Source organism: Hippoglossus stenolepis, chromosome 11 (genome assembly GCF_022539355.2).
Source record: "Hippoglossus stenolepis isolate QCI-W04-F060 chromosome 11, HSTE1.2, whole genome shotgun sequence".
In the NCBI taxonomy this organism is placed as follows: Eukaryota; Metazoa; Chordata; class Actinopteri; order Pleuronectiformes; family Pleuronectidae; genus Hippoglossus; species Hippoglossus stenolepis.
This window is the reverse complement of record NC_061493.1, coordinates 17,020,963-17,039,003: the sequence shown is the minus strand read 5'-3', so window position 1 is coordinate 17,039,003 and position 18,041 is coordinate 17,020,963. Positions and strand designations below refer to the sequence as shown.

Here is an 18,041-nt window from a genome sequence, read left to right as displayed (position 1 = left end):
AGCACAAGGTGATTGCTTGCAGAGCCCTCCGTCTCCTCAGGTGTGACGATTAGCATTTTGGGGTTTCTCTATATGTCGCCATATTGAAATAAAAGCAATAAGAGAGAGGCAGGAGGGCAAATAATACAGGGAGGTGACACGTAAAAGGGTGCAGACCGCCGCTGCAGGGCTTGTTTGGAGATCGTTTGTGAGTCATGGGCTATTAATCGTATTGTTTACAGTACTGTAGCAGCTACTGGCTTCCAGCAGCCTGAGGGAAAGACACAAGAGACGAGCCAGGCTCTCCTTGCAGGCAGAGGTTGCAGTAAGCACACACAAGGAGAGCGCACAATGTGGATGTCCGAGGAAATCCTTTTACCAGACGCGTTACTGCTGGTTATACTGGCACTTTCAATTTACTAGCAATTGTAAAATTTAACAACAAGGTCTAATTTATAAGGGGAATGCCTTTTACACTCTGTAGTGGACGAGTGTGTGAGTAATGAACAAGGTGAGATAGTAAAACTCCCCGGTTCCTGCCGCACCCCTGTTGGTAGAGTTGATTTGTCTCAGGACTCCAAGTTGAAAGATTCATCTGTCACCCACAGGGTTCTTCCTGTGTATCTCCCTCAATCTTCCCTCCACTGCTGGAAGACCCACCCACACTCTTAAAACACCCAGACACATATCACACATCACATCACACACCACACACACACACACACACACACACACACACACACACACACACACACACACACACAACAGGGACTCTGACAAACTTGAACCCAAAAGCTAGCGTTTGACATATGATAACTTGCATCACTTACAAAGAGAGAGCGTAAAACAACACAAAGCGGGAGCAATTTTTTCTTGTTGTATTGTCAGAGTGTTGATGAGAAACTATAGATTACACTTGTTTAAGCTCCAACTGCCAGAGCATCCTGCGCTGGTGCTCAATCTAAACAAGCCGAGACAGAGCAGAGCCAATTTTTTTAAATTACTATCAGGAAACAATAGTAACATTAATCATTAACCAGAAAGGCTTCATGTTATATTCTTTTGTCTGAAGGGTTTCTGATTAGCTTCCAACTCCACGCACTTCTTCATGACAATCAACCTTTTTTTGAAGAAGAAGAAGTCGGAATTCCTCTAAAGCACTCGATCGAAACAACGGCCTCTCCACTGCAAAATACACCACTTCAACCTAGGGAGAGATTTCGAGGGCTTTAGGACTTGTGGACTGTCTCCCTGATATTGCAGGAGCTCGAGCGTGAAATAAAAGTAAATGGGCAGACTGGTGAAGGCGACATATATCTTCGTTTCTGTGAAGGCAAGGGGACAGAGCGTGGACCAAAGAGAGCAGCACACACACTACATGACAGAGGCCCTGATAAAATACTGTACTCCAGGTAGAGATGGGCACAGAAACCCAGTGCTGGGGCTAAATTATTATGCTGTGGTGTCGTCGCTTCGGCTCTCAGTACTGGAGAAATTAAGAAAATAAATGTCCTATTTGCTATTGCAATAAAGAAAGAAGAAATGCTAAAATAAGATTTCCCACTGCAGCACGCACGCATGCACGCACACACACACACACACACACACACACAGTGAGAACTTAACGTTCAAAAGTGTGGTTACATTTAACCAGAGTCGAAGATTATCATTGCATCAAGTCCTACAAGTCTTTGGCATGTGAGGGTGGAAACATGAGCAATATGTCTGTCGCATGCAGGTGGAGCTATTAACAGTTTTTCGACTTCCTATAGCTCGTAGTTCGTCTGTTGTCGCCTCAGGTATGTTACGCATACCAACAGCCTGGAGCCAACACACTGAGTTAACGTAATTATACAAACATGGCTGATGATTAAAAGTAACCATTAGCCAGCTGATTGTTATGGTTGCGTTCATAAACTCAATCTGAAATGGTCAGAGCATCGTCTGAACTGTCATTCACAGTTTCACATCGCTCAGAGCAGGAGTTGATTTAGTGATTCAGGGGCTGCAGGCAAATGACAGCAAATTATAAATATATATATATATGTATGAACACACACACACACACACATACACAGACACACATACATACAGCTCAAGCACTTTTTGCCTCCGAAACATTGAGGCGTACAGCACAGTTGCTATCTTCTCTTTTATTTTCTCAATCCTGGTCTTTAAATTACACACCCATTGAATTTTAATATGAATAATTATAATTGATGATATTTACAATAACAGCTTTGTTTAAACTCTGCCAGTTTGTGACCTACCCGACATAGATTTACTATTATTCATTAAAGTTTAAAAGCTGTGTAATAAAAGACAACACAGCAGCTTTGTAATATTGTTTTCCTATCGGACGACCGAGTCAGGCTGGGACTGCTGACCATATGGTTGTGTGTATATGTGTAAGTATGTAAGTGTGTGTGTTGGTGTGTGATGTGATTTAGATTTATTTATATAATTGAATGCATATAATTTGAAATCAGGTAGATGTACATCTATACAATTAGGTTTAATTATAGGGATTTCAGGGATCATCAACATGAAATCGCTGCCAAAGGGCCTCAGACAAACTACTTATTAAACAAATGTATTTATTTTAAATTCTGGGTATTTTCTGCCCATTTATTGCTGTTCATACTTTGTCTTAATTTGTTAATTTTGTACTATTGACCCACCTGGTTTATTCCTTTTCTGATCTTTTTGTAAAACGCTGGATTTCTTGTCATGTGTAATGTTTTTCATTTTTTAAAGTCCTAACTAAATACTATTAGTAATACCATCAATATGATAATAAACCAATGACCCACAATCTGTATGTTACTTGAATTTACTATATTTGCATGTACATTATAATGTAAATTAATTACTTGACAACTTGTTTTAGCCTAAATAAACATTATTTTGTGTTTCTATGAGTTGTTCTTTATGTCTACGTCAATGTGAAAAACATTTGCTCAGTGTGGCTGAGCAAATGAAAACAGGAAAACACAGAAAACAGGGCCTGTTCTGTTCCGCAGTGGAGCCAAAGGTGGAGGGCTGGGTCTGGCCCGGCTGGTGGTAGGTGGCAGGTGTTTCAGAGCCCTCCGACCTCAATTTCATTTGTCCACACGCCAAAGGAATGAAAGCCAGTGAAGGGGAATGACATTAAGCCTGTGATAACCACGCTCATGTGCAAACATACACATACACGCCCCAAATCGCTCAGCAAGGAAAGCAGCTGTTAACTTTTCTCAAAAATCGCCCGAGTCCATAAATCTGACCCTCTAACGTCTATTTCCATCACCTTAGGAGACCTTACATGATCAACCTGATACAGACAGCCGTCTCCCTGAGCCATCCTTAATATGCTCGTGGTTGAGAGACGAGAATAAAACAGCCAAAGAGCAGAGCAGCATACTCCTGCAGCCAGAAATAGCAATGACCAAGGACAAGGCGTGCTGCTGCTGCTGGAGCATGGGCCAGCCGCTTCAGGCCAGCCTCTGCTCGCAGCACACAGCGATGGACAAGCATAACAGTAAAAGGAAACATCAAATGAACTTCAAGGACTATTAGCCACACCAATAAAAAAAAATAGTCAACATAAGACAGATGCTGTCAGGGCCTCAAAGGTAGTCTAATGTCAGTTTGGGACCATACCATCTGCTGGGGAGATGAAGCCTATAGGCCTGTTTCAGACTTCAATCAATGTCAAACTACCTTGAGATGCGAGAAAAAGAGCTTACAGATGAAGAAAATGTGCTCGGCGAGGTAGTGGATTTAATCTTATTTTAGTTTTAACTACTTCTAAGTTTGAGTGGAATCTGTAGGAAGAAATATCCACACCAGGTGGTGAGTTCATTTTATCCTGTGTCAGTTATTTAAAAAGGTTCTATTTTTGTGTGTGTGGATGAATGAAGCTCGTCTGTTTTTCTGGTTTAGACCTGTAGGTGGTGAGTCGACCTCTTTCATTCCAACGGAGGATGATTAAGTAATGGATTAGTAGTAGCAGATTAGGGCTTCTGCCACGGCCTCTGTCCTTTAGCAGCTAAGAAGCAGACTATAAACCTGAGGGGTTCTAGTTTGACAAATTATTTTAAAGTTATATAAGGCTCAATTATATTCATGCTCTGACGCTCCCTTAATGTTGTTTCAGTTGTGCTGCAGTGACTTTTCAAAATAGTAAATATACTTAAGTTTCAATAAGGCAACCAAGACGAGTACTGAACAAAGTTGTGGAATATTTCTGAATATGTCTGGTGCCCATTCACTATTATCTAGGTATCTATAATTATTTTTGATTCAGGGTGGTGAGATTTTCATTGCGGCTAAAATTTTCAAATTTCTATACTTTTGTTGCTATTACTGAGTTTTGATGCTAAATCATTTGAGTCAGACTGCATCAATGAAATTATAATTGTTTTTTGTATTCAGCAGGAGTGTATCTAATGTAAAATCTTTACTGAGAGCACTTGGCAGACATTTGAGGACACAGCTTCCACAGATTCCACTCAAACATGCTCCGGTCTCATGCAGATGCTGCATAAGTGTGAGAGCTAGTGGGGGCGAGTGAGTGGGAAAGTAAGTGAAGTCTCATACCTGGGGTTTCCTCGCAGGGCAGCGTGATGCAAGGCATTGAACCCGTTATTGTTGGTGATGGTAACGTCCGCACCGGCCTCCAGCAGCACTGACAGCATGTCGTCTCTCTTCTTGCTTATGGCATCATGCAGGGGTGTGTCCCCCTCCGAATCCTGAATGGGAAACCTTGTGTCACTTACCACTTTTTAACTGGACTGTGAATTCTGTCTAAAATGGCCTCAGTAGCAGACAGTAGACCATAACGTGTAGAACACTTAATGTAGTCTGAACAGTCTGACCTCTGACAGTGCTGTTGTATGTGCTCGTCTCTGTTTTACTTTACTGAAATATCACTTCACGTCTCAAAACTATTCTCCGGGGCTAAACAAAACACAGTTACCTGGAGGCTCGGGTGGCAGCCAAAGTCCAGCAGGGTTTTGACCACTTGCAGGTGGCCTTTATTGACAGCGATGTGTAATGGAGTCTGCCTTCGCTTGTTCCTGGCGTTCAAATCGGCACCGCCCCTCTGCAGCACCTCAATGACGGAGCCCTCGTCGCCAAAGGATGCGTGGTGCACCGCCCGGTCTCCATCTTTGTCCTGAGTACAGTACACACCCACATAATGACTAAGTGTTGTGTCTGCTACTGGATTTCCCCCCTTTTGCCATATTGTGTGACATTCACAATAATACGAGATGCATTTGTGATTAGGAAGACATTATACCAACCTCAGCCTCAAGGTCCACGTTGTGTTTGAGCAGCAACTTCAGGACATCCACGTGACCGTTCTGACTGGCTGCCTGCATCGCAGTGTGTCCGGCACACTGACCGTTCACCTGCGAACAGATCAAGAGTCGGAATGAGAATACAGGTGTACGACAATGTCATGTTTTATGTTTAGATCTGCACATACTGAATGTGCAGATCACCTGAGGGGCTGAGAGATGATGGTGAGGATGTGAGTAAGCTTTTGTATGTGTGGATGTGCGGCTGTGTGTGCATGTTTCATCACCAACTGCAGCACTGCAAAAACTCAGAGCATAAATATTAATGTGGAATCCTTTGGGAGTCTCGAGACATCTCTTGTCCTGGCAGGCGGATCACTTGGCCAGGCTCAGTGTGCTCAGCTTTAAGCAAATAATTCCACTGAAAGGCAGTAGGGCATCTGGCCAGCATTTGCGCCACACACACACACACACCCTCTCTCCTGCTCTTTGAGTGAAGACAGTATTGCAGACTTATAACTCATAACCTGAAAGGGTGTTTTCCCTGGCCTATAGCATGTGTCAGAACACAGCATCCAACCATATGGGGTTTGTGGATCTCCACTTCATTCTGAAAGTGAATTGGGTCTGTGCTGCAGTGCACACCAATGTTCCTCGGTGCCTCCTCTGGGCCCAGCCTTAATGCTTTTCAGATTGAGAGGTGCAGGAGTGGGAGGATCTCATAGCCCTTTCCTAAGAGACTCTCAGCCTCCTCAATATACTGAGAGCGGAGCAGAGTTAGCTGTATTCCTTGGGTTGAGTGGTGAACTTCGATACTTTCATGGCACAGATTAAACTGCTTCGATACTATCCCTTGTCATGTCAAGATAAAATAATGCTGGTAACTGGTGAGCTGAGAAAAACTAAGGAGTTGAAAACAGATCTCATAGCGTTTATATTCTGCTTTTTCTGTTTTTACTCTCTTCCTTCTGTGTGTCCTACAGCTTTCTGTGCATGTAGACAGTCTGCAAAGTTACTGCAGTTACAGAATCCTCTCCCACAGAAAACACAGCTGCTGAAGTCCCTGAAATGCCTACATTGAATTCCTGGCTTTTTTTCATAAGGAGTCCACATCACCAAGTAACATGTAACATGCAACATGCAGCTACTGGCTACTTTTCAACGCCCTCAATACTGTGGAAAAGTGGTGTTTACAACTCATTTGGACGCCTCTGGGTGACGGGTGTGAAATATTCAACGCATGCTCCTTTAGACAAATAATGTATATTTTAAACATTATAGTATGTAAGCCTATTCTAGTCAACCCCTAAATTAAAAACTATAAACCTGTAGAAAACAGGCACTTACTTAAAGTAAAACCACATTGTGGTAAATAGGTTTATAATTTGTATGTTGTGAAAGTCCTTTGATTGAATGGAGTGAAAAAATAAAACTAGCGATTTGTATTGTAATATGCAATGGAGTTTTTGTTGAAATGGATAGTTTTGGTATTAGTAGGGAAATTGAACAACACCCAGCTCCAATTATCAATGTACTCAGACAGTCTGTCAATGTTTATTGGCAAAGTCATGTGGTGTTCATCAGAATCATCTAGAAATCTAGCAGCAGTTCATGCAAGAATAAGAAAATGTTTGGTCACTTACGTCCACATCCGGTCTCTTCAGAATGTCCTCCACCTTTGCCAGGTCTCCATTGGCTGCTGCCTTGACAAGCTCCTCATTGATGTCTCCGGACTCCTGTGTCTCAAATAGTTTCTTCAGCAGCTGAGACAGACGCTCTGAAAAAAGAAGAAGAAAAAAAAAAGAAAGACGAAAACATCAGTGTCTGAGTGCAGGAGTCAGACAAAAAAGGGAGCAGTGAGGAGAAAGAACTAAGATAACCCTCTTGTCAGTCTTCCATTTTCATACATACCTCCAGAGGCGTTGCTGACAGCAGAGCCAGAGGGGGCGATCTTGGTGACAGCAGCAGGATTGTACGTCCACGAAGTTCCACATACCTCGACCTTCAGGTCACTGTCAGAGTAGATTTGCTGGACGCGCCCCACCTTGCCTAAGGTCTGTTGATAAATGTTGCAACATACAACATTAGTATATGGAGGGTTGTTGTCTTTGAGCAATGTTTTTTTTTTTTACTTGTGTGAGTCTTTAAGTGGCAGAGGAAAAATGGAAAGATTGTGAGAAGGAGCAAAAAAGCACAGATGGAAAGAAAGAATTGGAAGAAGTGGAAAAAGAACAGCACCTGAACAAAGCAACTGTCCGGGATGGAAAAGAAACAAAGCTTGTTGCTAAAATAAAAACTGGCAGAAAAAACTAACTATTATAAATTAAAGCTGCATTTCATTATTCAGAGATTCACTTGCTCAAAAAACAAGATGGATTCAAAAGAGAGGGAACCTACTTGCTGGACCATACCTCATCTATACAGGCAATACAGAGAGGACAGAGCAAAATGGTTTCCAATTTTGAATCATATCATCTTGATCCTGGCTCTATGAGAAAGAGGCACTTTTATCTGTCGAGCCGGGTCTGGGGCTATCCTGGAGGATGCCATCAATAATGGGGACTGCTGCAGAAGAAGCAACAGCGGGCGGCAAACAGCCGTGGTTAGTGATCAGAGCCACAGCCCATCTCGGGGTTTTAAGGCTCATTAGCTGGTGAGGGGGGAAGTTTAGCAGGGACAAGTGGCATATTGGAGTAGACTGGCATTACATAACCTAAGGCACGCTGGGCAGCAGTGAATAAACATCATAAAAAAAGAACAACGTCTTGTTGTGAGAGAATAAAAAGATAAATAAAAGCGACAGCAAAACAGCTATAGACAGATTTGAGGGCTGAAGCTGTGGCTGTGCATGATAATAGTACTGCGACTTTTCTGTAGAAGAGAAGAGGGACTAGTCACTATAGTGTGAGAGGAACAGAAAATTACACAATTACAGACTCATTGAGCCTAATTAATAGATTGCATATAAATGATGCCCATGTGATGGGGACAAAATTGTGTTTTTTTAAAAATATCCAATATAACAGCTCTTATTTTCTCAGTGGTACAGTTACCAAATAATACAAATATCACGCTTCAGATTAAAATACAATCACTGACTGGAATGTAGACTTCTAGTAGACACATTTCTAAGAGTATCCTACTTTGATTTTCTTGGAAATCAATAATAAAACCAACATGTTGTTGAAGGAGACTTACTGAGCATTATATATGCAGATTTCTTTGTTAAAATTAAATTTGAATTGGCGTTTAAATAAATAAGACCCGTTGTGGTTACAGTTCCACAAATCAGTGAGAACATATTTCAGAGTCTTACAGGCAGCATCGCTTCAGCCCACTCTCCATGGCCTCTCTGCAGCAGCTTGATGCGGTCGATGTCGTAGCAAATCTGGACCAGGTCTCCCACGACGAACTGGGAAGTGCCTCCCTCTGCCCCGGCTGCAGCGTCTCCGCTGCGCACTACATTGGCCTTTGTCAGCACAGCTGGATTGAATGTCCATCTGAGAATAGAGAAATTAATGCATTAAAGTAGTCTGACTCAATGAATATAGACTGTGGGTGTAAGCAGCAACCACATCTAAGCTAGCAACCAATGTGGTAAACCACAAAGTTTTACCAATGATTTGGATTGCGCAATATCCAGACCCCTTTTCTTTGGAAAAAAGAAAATTCCCATCGATACTACGTTGCAGGGGCACGTCACTAATTCCTTGGCTTAGCGTTGCCCAAGACGACTGCGATTGGTTTAAATAAATAAAAAAAATAGTAAGATCATTTTCTCCTAAAGCAGAATGACAATGGGTGCAGCCAGACAGTTTTCCAATGCTGACACACTGCTGTGGAAACTATGCAAGACCAGCATTAAAGCAACCCTAAGGCCTCTTAACCCATAGTTCAGTCCATCTCAGGACTCACCTGTTTCCACTGGGGTACTGCACCACAATGTCATGATCCTCATCGATGCCGCACACTGTGCCAGTGGTGGTGAGGGTCTCGAACATGCCGTCGGTCCACCCACCGTGGCCGTGTTGGAGGGACTGGACAATCTCTAGGTCTAAGTCAATGTTGACCAGATCTCCAATCTGGAGACCGCCAGGATTTCTGTTGCCGTTCTGCTCACCTGGGAGATAAAGGTAAAGTTAACTCTATGAGAAATAAAACTGATTTAGTGTAAGTGTGTTTTTGCAAATTAAGATTTAGAGTCTACAAACTAAGGTATAGCTAGACAAATAAAAAAAACACATTTCAGATAAAGGCCGTCTGATAAATCTGTAAAAAAGATACAATACTTTAACACTTTTTAATGCAGTAAGAATTTTGTAACAACAATACACAGAAAAGGCATTGCTACCTGAATTACCTATCAAAAGTGCTGCAATCTATGAATAATGACACTATAAGATCTAATAAGAGACTTCCACTGCAGTGCTAAATCCAGAGAGAGACAATTAATTCCTGGGATTCTTGGAATACTGTAACTGCAACATGCCCTGAGCCTGTAACTGGATTCAGGAGCCAGGCAACTAGGTAGTGCTGCCATCTAGTGGCCACACAAGACAAACTACAAGTGAAACTCCCCCTAATGTCCTTGAATCCACTGCACCAGAATGGTAGGTGAGAGAATTGGTGCAACAATGACGGTGGCTTACTTACCCAAAACAGGACAGTGGTCTCTGTAAAACGAGCCTCCTTTGGCATCCTGGACACATTTCAGATCCGACTGAGAGAGAAATGAGGGAAGGGGTTAGATAATTATCCAGGGTGATTCCAATAGAAGAGGGGGCACCATCATGAATAATGAAACAGAGAATTTACACACTTCAGGCTCCGGCGACAGTGTCGTTGTCTGGAATACCAACAGCACCCGAGCCCCGGGGGTAAGGCAGGACAATGAAATGCTACACTACTAGAGAGACAGCGTCATATCGTTTGTGATGACTCAGATATGCGGCCACCGTGGCAGATTTAGAGGGCAAAGATGAACGTGTGGCAGCGGAAACATCTCTCTGAACTGATGGAAAACTTAAATCCTGAGTACAAGTCCCAACAGGTTTAATAACTCAGGTCTATACAACTGCACCCAGTCCGTAGGACATGTTTTAATCTTAGGACGCCTGAAGCAAAAAGCTGACATGACAAAAAGATAGGTGGTGAGCTCTCATGCTGCATTTGGAAAATACAGTAAAGCAAGCTGGATTCCCTCAGGATTTTGTTTTAAGGATTTGTTCAAGGTCTTCATAAGAAACGAAGCCAACTTAAAACAGCCGAGATGGGGGGCCTAACGCATGATTTATTTGATCCAGAGGCAGATGCCACATACCTTTCTTTCAACCGATTAGAATAACAACGACCAAATCTGTTATGCAACCGAGAAACCCGATTGGCCTCTTTCATAAAAAGACGAGGGCAGTCTCCACCAATGAGGAGGATGCTTTTCATTTGAGACGCGTGTGTAGCTGCGTCCGCACCCTCCTCTAAAGTTGACCTCCATGTTCACTCCCCCCTAAAAAGCAGGAAGAACAGATTGCCTTTATCATGCAGATACCTTCCTCTTCCAGCTGCCTGTACAATGGCGCCTTACTCATGCTGGCTGCGTGGCCCTCACAAAGGCCTGGCAGCGAAAGAAAGAGCCTCAGCCCTGCGGCCAAACACAAAAGCCTCCTGACAGCTGATCTTTTGTGAGAATCAGTGTGTGTGTGTGAGTGGCTGTGTGCGAGGGTCAGACTGGAAGTTTGCTCACCATTCCCTCAAAGCCAACGCGGTACAGGTTCTTGGCCCCGTTGTCCCACAGAACGTAGGCGGCGCTGTGAGGGCTGGCCGCACTCCAGTCCTGGATCTCTGTCACCTGTTGAGGAGGAGACACGAGATGAGAAACACAACGAGTCATCAGGAAATCACATATTGATTCACATACATGACAAATCATATTGTCATGGAAATACACCAAAAATAAATTAATATAAAAAATACAGAAATAAATAAATCTACCACTAAAGTTACTGTTACGTTTCCTGAAAAAAAAATTCCACGTGGATTCTGTGTTTTACACCCGGAATTAAAACCTATTCTCAATTTGGCCAAATCAAACTCGTTGACATGGAACTAAAGAACATTTTTAAGCTTATTGAAATTTTAAATAGAAACATAAACCACTTCACTATCTGACCAAGTTTCAATGGGAAAAAAATAGGTGGATGAACAGCACTGATCACTCACTATATCCCCCACAGTGAAAAGAGGACACAGCAAAGTGCTTTGAGATTTACATCACATTTACATGACATGAAACTCAAGGCCTTGGTTAAATAAAATATTGAACAAAGGGGGTTGTTTTCTCAGCAGGTGACTTTCATCTTCAAACCTGATAATGAAGTAAAATATGATTCTTCATTGATCCCTGTTGGAAACTATCTTTTATCTCTCACTGGCTGCCTTCAAACAGAAGGTTGAACTCCAGCACAGCAAGGACAAGGAGGCGTCTGCTGACACAAAGAGTTGAACTTGGGTTCCTCTAGTTGATGCATCCACTCTGCTTTCGCCTTGTAAAGGTCACCAGTTGCACTCGAAATATCAGCAGTGGGAAAGTTACCAAGGGTTTAATTCTCACAGCATTGTATTTTTACAGTCAATGATAAAAATGTTATTGTTTTGCTTTTATTCGCGAATTTGGAAAACTTGTGCAAACCACAGGAATGTTTTAATTAAACATATGCAAGCACTTCTGTGTAGTAGCACTACTGGGTTTGCTTGCAAAGGAAAACAAGAAACGAGACACAAGCCCGCCGGGTTCAGCCAGACCACAGAAAGATCCTGCGAGAAGCATTTCTTAGAGACATATTACAAGTGTATTCTACCAGCTGTCTCTCTGACTCTTTATTTTATGGGCGATAGATGCGGTTGTTTTTTTAATTATTCATAAATTAACTAAATTTGTTTGTTTTTTTAATCAGGGGATCCAGAACTGGCCTGTAATCATCTTGGATATTATTTTCTATCAATTACAAATTGTGGTTGTAGTTGCGTTGTTTACTTAAGTAAATCTACAAATCATCTTCTCTTCACCGTCACGCTAATTTGGCGGCTATCAACGACATATATTTAGAATATACTGATGTTCAATCAACACTTTCCAAACTGCTCTCTGTATTTTTAAATGATAATTTAGAAAAGGGAAAGGGAAAGGGAAAACGCTGCTCTCATAACGTATTCTCCTTTGTCTTTTTATGGTGGGATGGGGCAGTAAAGCATAGATTTAGAAAAGCTGGATTTAGTAGCTGTGCATGACTTCTGTGGTGAGGAGCAGCTCACAGCTTTTATCTAACAACTTCTGCAAGGTACTGTAAACTGCTGAAGATTAGGAGTTATAGGCATAAATAAGAAATGAGCTATAAATGGAAGTCTCTACAAAATCTATTCACATTTAGAAGACAAGGTTGGGATTTTTACATTAGATAACTCTCTGTCCATCACGAGCAGCGCAACAGTGTCATAACATTGAGTAAGTGTAAAGAGAAGAGCTGTAGTGGAGTAAATGAATTCTTTAATTAAAAGCTGTGCCTTAAGTTAAAACAGAAATCAAACTGTTAAATTATTTTCTGGCCCACGTCCAGAGGTAATTGATTAATGGGCCTTAGGAGATAATATTCATGCTAAACTAACACAACATCTGAGCTGCAGGACATGTAATAGCGGTATTCTGGAGAGCATATTGCTTACAGCATCATAAAACAGTAATGAGATATGCCATTAAATAACACGGCAAAATGAAGTCTTAAATTGCCTGGAGGGACTCTTAAATGGAATATTCTGGGGTCTGGACCCGAGTCAAAATAGAAGCACTTTACAGCACGGTTACAGTATTAATCTACATAGAGGGTGCAAAACAAATGCAACCTCATCACACATCGCATTACTTGATAATGAGGTATTTAAGCCAGGAACAACCTGCAGCAAGGAAATCTGTTCATAGCCTCAGGAAAGATGAAGAAGAATCAGTGAATTAAAGGCTTTTCAGCGGCATGTTCGACCTGTTCTTACTATCACTCTATTATAAAAGATCTTACAACATTTTGATCCCTTTTTAAAACACTGTACAATATTTGGGATGCTTCTGTGGATGAACATATCACAAGCTGTTAAAGTTGAGCTTTTTAAGTCTTTTTCCACATATATAAATAATCTTAAATCTTTATTCTTAAGTGTTTGCTGATGTAAACCCCAATAAAAGCATTCATTTTCAATCAACTACTATTTAAAGCTTCACTTCAGTTACAGTATAGTGATATATCAGTATGTAGTTGACAAATTGATGGAGGAAAAGATGCTTACTCGTATTTTGGTTTATGTATAAATTACACTGGATGATGGTTGGATGATTGATATACATATATCCATACTACAAGATGCACGTTTCTTTTTTCCACCCTAAGACTGTTTGAGGTAAGCAAACCGTGTTTCTTTTACGTGTGCACAGCCCTCAGGAGGGGGTCATGCTCTGCTCTGTAACACACGTGGTTCTAATTGCTTCTGGCAAAGTCTGCCTTACCTCCAGGGATTTATTAACCACTTTAAGTGTGCAGCTTTGACATAGAGTTGAGTTTTGGTCATATTTCTTAACGGTGCCTTTCACCTTTTAGCAGCGCTGTACGTTCGGCAAAATGTAGACATCTATCTGCACACTTGAAGCTCACTTTACAGATTTATTGTAAGGATTTATTGGAGACAAATTTTTCTTCCTCTTTTGTAGCATTGGTCTTAGCATCGAGTACAATGATTGCTTTTAATATATAACAATAATAAATCATTTTGAAAGTGGCAGATTAATAAAGATAATTTTCCCTGGTTGAAATGTGTGTTCAACTATCCATTCACATATTAAAGATCACACACAACATCTCTGTGTTGCACATATTTATAGGTCACAACTTTGTCTTGTCGGTCAAAACAAATGGAGTGGAATAGAGTAACAGGCTCTACCTCCTTGTCTGGGACCCTACCTTTCCTCTCCTCCCATTGCCTCCATCCTGGTCCTCCCACTGCCAGTCCACACCTCGCACCACCCGGCCGCCAGTGAAGATCCCTCTGGCCGTGATTTTCTTCGACTTGCGACGCGACTCCAAAAGGACTCTGCTCAGATTGAAAAAGTTTATACACAGAGATGATTAGTTTCAATTGGTCTATGCTTTAATCGCTAATATGACAGAGTCAAACAGAGCAGTCAACAGCAGGTGTTTGCAGAGGCTCTGTTTACACGGATCGATTCACTGTTTTTCAATTACTCGCAAATATAAATTGCAGAAGGGATTCCAGTGCCTGCTCCACAACAATTGTTAAATAAAACAGATTTAAAATGATCCCCTTGTCACCCTCCCTCCTTCCACTTTGTGTCCCTAACTGCCTTTGCAAGTGTGCAAACTTTTTCTGAAGTTTTGGTGTGAATTAGTTTCAAATGTAACATGGCTACAGACAAAGCACCAGCATCTAAACTGCTGTATCAACCACGCAGTCCCTGACAACCATTATAACTGTCTGAGCATTGAGCAACAGATGCGTGAGGACTGGAAAATAAATCAAAGCAGAAACACAATTTCCGCAGGATTTCCTCTATAATGCTACAGAGGATGAGAACCCCCATTGTAAAGGGAGCAAAAAAATAACGCAAACAAAACACAACATGGGGGGGGGGGGACGGGACTCAGTCGTCACTAGTCTTTGGGCATAGTTTTAAATTAGAGAGGTCTTTGGCTCACAGTTTTTGCATTTCTGAGCACCTTTATTTTTCCACTCTCTGTTTCTTGATTTGTGTTTTTTGTGGTCAGAAGTACCAAGCACCAAAAAAAAATTCTAGGGGAAACAATGGACACATCACTAGTGACCAATCTCTTCAGTTCTTTGAATTCACATTTCACAGTGGGCAGAGAAGAGCTTTCTGAAAGGTCACAGTTAATCATGACTTTCTGCTGCTTTTATAATGCCATTGTAAAGGCAAGGAACACTTTGTGTGTCATTAAGTTGTAGGTGCCATGTCGTAACATTACGAATAACAGTCATCTTTGTGGCGGTACAGCATTAACACCTTACTGACAATTACTTCCCTTTTCAACCATGACCCACAACCATTAAATAACACTGTAATCAAATGCTGAATTTGGACATTTTTTGAATCCCTATACTTGAACTCCTGACCAATAAGGTAAATAGGAAATAAAACATCCAGCTGAGCTCTAACCATCAAACAACAATGTGAGCCCTGGTGGGAGACGCGGCAGCTGGACGGTGTAGGTCTAACCAGCCTTAACAGCTTGTGGCTTCAAACCACTCCCTCTTCGGCAGTTAGTGAAAGAATCTAATGTGGTGTAACAAAACAGCCCACCGTGCTGCCAGAGCGGTGCGAGCTGGGGAGACCTCCAGCACCCATTGTGCATTATGTAACGTCATTCTCTAGGGAACTGAACTCGCACTTAGTTGAAAAGGCTGCCAGCTGTTGGGCCATGTGTTCATTTACTAAAATATGGTGTTTGGGTGAGACGGGTCTGAAATGGATTAAGTGTCATCGCAGTACTAAGCGTGTCTGGAACAACATAATCAAATGAAGGTTGTGGAATTTAGTTGGTATGTATACACACTAGTCCAAATAATGTAGTTTAAGCATTTACAATTAAATTGGTAGTGGATCTGATCGCTCCACATTAGCGTCCTTAATATCCGTGATCATGATATCAGAGCATCTCTGAGGGCACAGACTAAAGCTGCCATTAAGAATTTGATCTGTCCGTACATGCACATTTCCACACACCCACCCTGAATCATCATTTCCACTAGACATTTTTTCAAGGGCATAGGAGTTAATTTTTCAAAATGCCTTTGAATTTATTTTGAAAACTTAAAAAATAAACCCATACAGGGCCATTATTGTGCACACGTGCCTTGCTCTGATTGCCACAGATCATGCCCCAGTTTGAAGTTTGCCCAAACTGTAAAAGCTTCTGCACCAACCTCCAATGTCCTCACTAAAAAAAACTTCAAACTGTCTAATTCGATCATAAAAAAAAGGGGTTAGACTTTTGCAGAGTCTGCTTTTAGCAATGAAAACAAATTATGCTGATAATGTCAACACTTTTGAAGGTGACACAGTACAACAGCTAAAAAAATTGTAAAAGCTGAAGTGTAGTTATGGTTGTTAACAAGTAGGGAAGGGCTGAGTTCACACAAGTGGTAATTTTACACATAGTTTCCAGCAGCAAATACAGAGCGAAAGAGACAACAAGGGGAATTCCACTGTGACAAAATGACAGACTGACATTGGATAAATAATAATAATGAGCACAATGAATGACTGAGACCGAATGAAGTGAAAACACTGGGTTGTACTTACAGAGTGTTATTCTTTTGTATTGTTGTGATGTAATTACTATCTTCTAAGACAGTTATTACACAATAATGAGTATTTTTACAGGAAGCTGTCTTACATGGTGATGTGTTCAAACATATTTACTCTCTCTGTTTATCATATGAAGTCACTTTTAAAACCATCTGTATTTTGTTTGTTTTTACTTTGGTGCAAACATTTTCAATACCTGTATTTCAAGTTTTTAATGACAATAAATCTTGATATTTTAGACTTTTAGGTTTAGACTATGTAAGACAGGCTAGTCGGTTTGAAGCAACTTTTTGTTGTGAGGCATTTTAAAATCTACTCTGACATTCTGTATTCATTTCATATTGTTTATTTTGGACACAAGTCCAGGATTTCATAATAGAGCCACATCGATCGCTTAATATTAACGAAAAACATTATCTTGGATTATTGTCAATTAAGCCCCTGAACGTAAAAGAATATCTTTCACTAGGACACCGGAGAATAAAATCATGACTGACATAAACAAACAAATAAGTTGGACAATTTACTACATAAGAATGTTCATGTCTTAATAACCAACATGCAGAAAGAACAATATCCTTGATCCTCTCAAGGAAGAGGGAGGGTGGTATTCAATATTTCTCCAGCTAATTTCAAGGAAGATACATGTCTGGATTTATTACACAACATTCTTGTACACTGAGCTCAGCTGTTGCTTGCACTTTGGTTCTTAAAAAGGAGCAGATTTTTCGCCTCACAACTTAGCCAATGCCTAGCAACTGAAATGTAAGTGTAATATCAACTGATGTTCATTTTGCTCAGTTAAGACGTTTGGCAGGATCATTAGTTGGGACAATTTGGCGACACCTTGACACAGGTAGGGAGATGTCATAACTGCCTATACTTCAATCTACACCCATGGACATCAAAACAAAAATGATCTTGGAAATTTAGAGCCTGTTACTCTATTGGTCTGACTTAATCTTAAAATGAGGCTGAATTGTTGCCTGGCAACTGAGGGCTGGGAGCACAGGGGTACAGTAGATTCTGTCTGCCTGAGAGCCAGGGTGCACAGAAAGACACACACACACACACACACACACACACACAGCAGTATAAAGCTAAACTATGTCACTGTGGAGTGCAGGGACTACCTGGCTACCTTGTGTCCACTTTGTCATTGGTGGGTGTAAGTTGCAGCCCAATAGGAAACTTTGCAGGGTTAACTAACCTCTCACTGCCTGGGGTGGTGATCCTGTAGAACCGGTGTCTCAGGTGATGTTTGTCTCCATGGTAACAGGTTGTGCAGAGGTCGTAGTTGGTGCATTCAGCACATTTCCAGCGAATGCCTATGATAGGCTGTTGACGGCAGGTGTCACACATGGTTCCATCATGCTTGATGCCTGGGGGGGTGGATA

The 18,041-nt window shown here is 41.4% G+C and overlaps 1 protein-coding gene across 7 annotated transcripts in view; it reads right to left on the bottom strand.

The window, feature by feature from the left end:
* mib1 (MIB E3 ubiquitin protein ligase 1) overlaps positions 1-18,041 on the bottom strand; it is a 52,306-nt gene that overhangs the window by 32,684 nt on the left and 1,581 nt on the right. For all 7 annotated transcript variants that reach the window (XM_035170941.2, XM_035170942.2, XM_035170945.2 and 4 more), the window contains exons 2-12: positions 17,855-18,026; positions 14,261-14,390; positions 11,005-11,109; positions 9,918-9,984; positions 9,180-9,384; positions 8,581-8,764; positions 7,176-7,320; positions 6,908-7,041; positions 5,268-5,375; positions 4,940-5,137; positions 4,561-4,712 (exon numbers count right to left, since the gene is read on the bottom strand). In XM_035170941.2, coding sequence (XP_035026832.2) covers positions 4,561-4,712; positions 4,940-5,137; positions 5,268-5,375; positions 6,908-7,041; positions 7,176-7,320; positions 8,581-8,764; positions 9,180-9,384; positions 9,918-9,984; positions 11,005-11,109; positions 14,261-14,390; positions 17,855-18,026 — 1,600 coding nt within the window. The remainder of the gene's footprint in view (positions 1-4,560; positions 4,713-4,939; positions 5,138-5,267; positions 5,376-6,907; positions 7,042-7,175; positions 7,321-8,580; positions 8,765-9,179; positions 9,385-9,917; positions 9,985-11,004; positions 11,110-14,260; positions 14,391-17,854; positions 18,027-18,041) is intronic.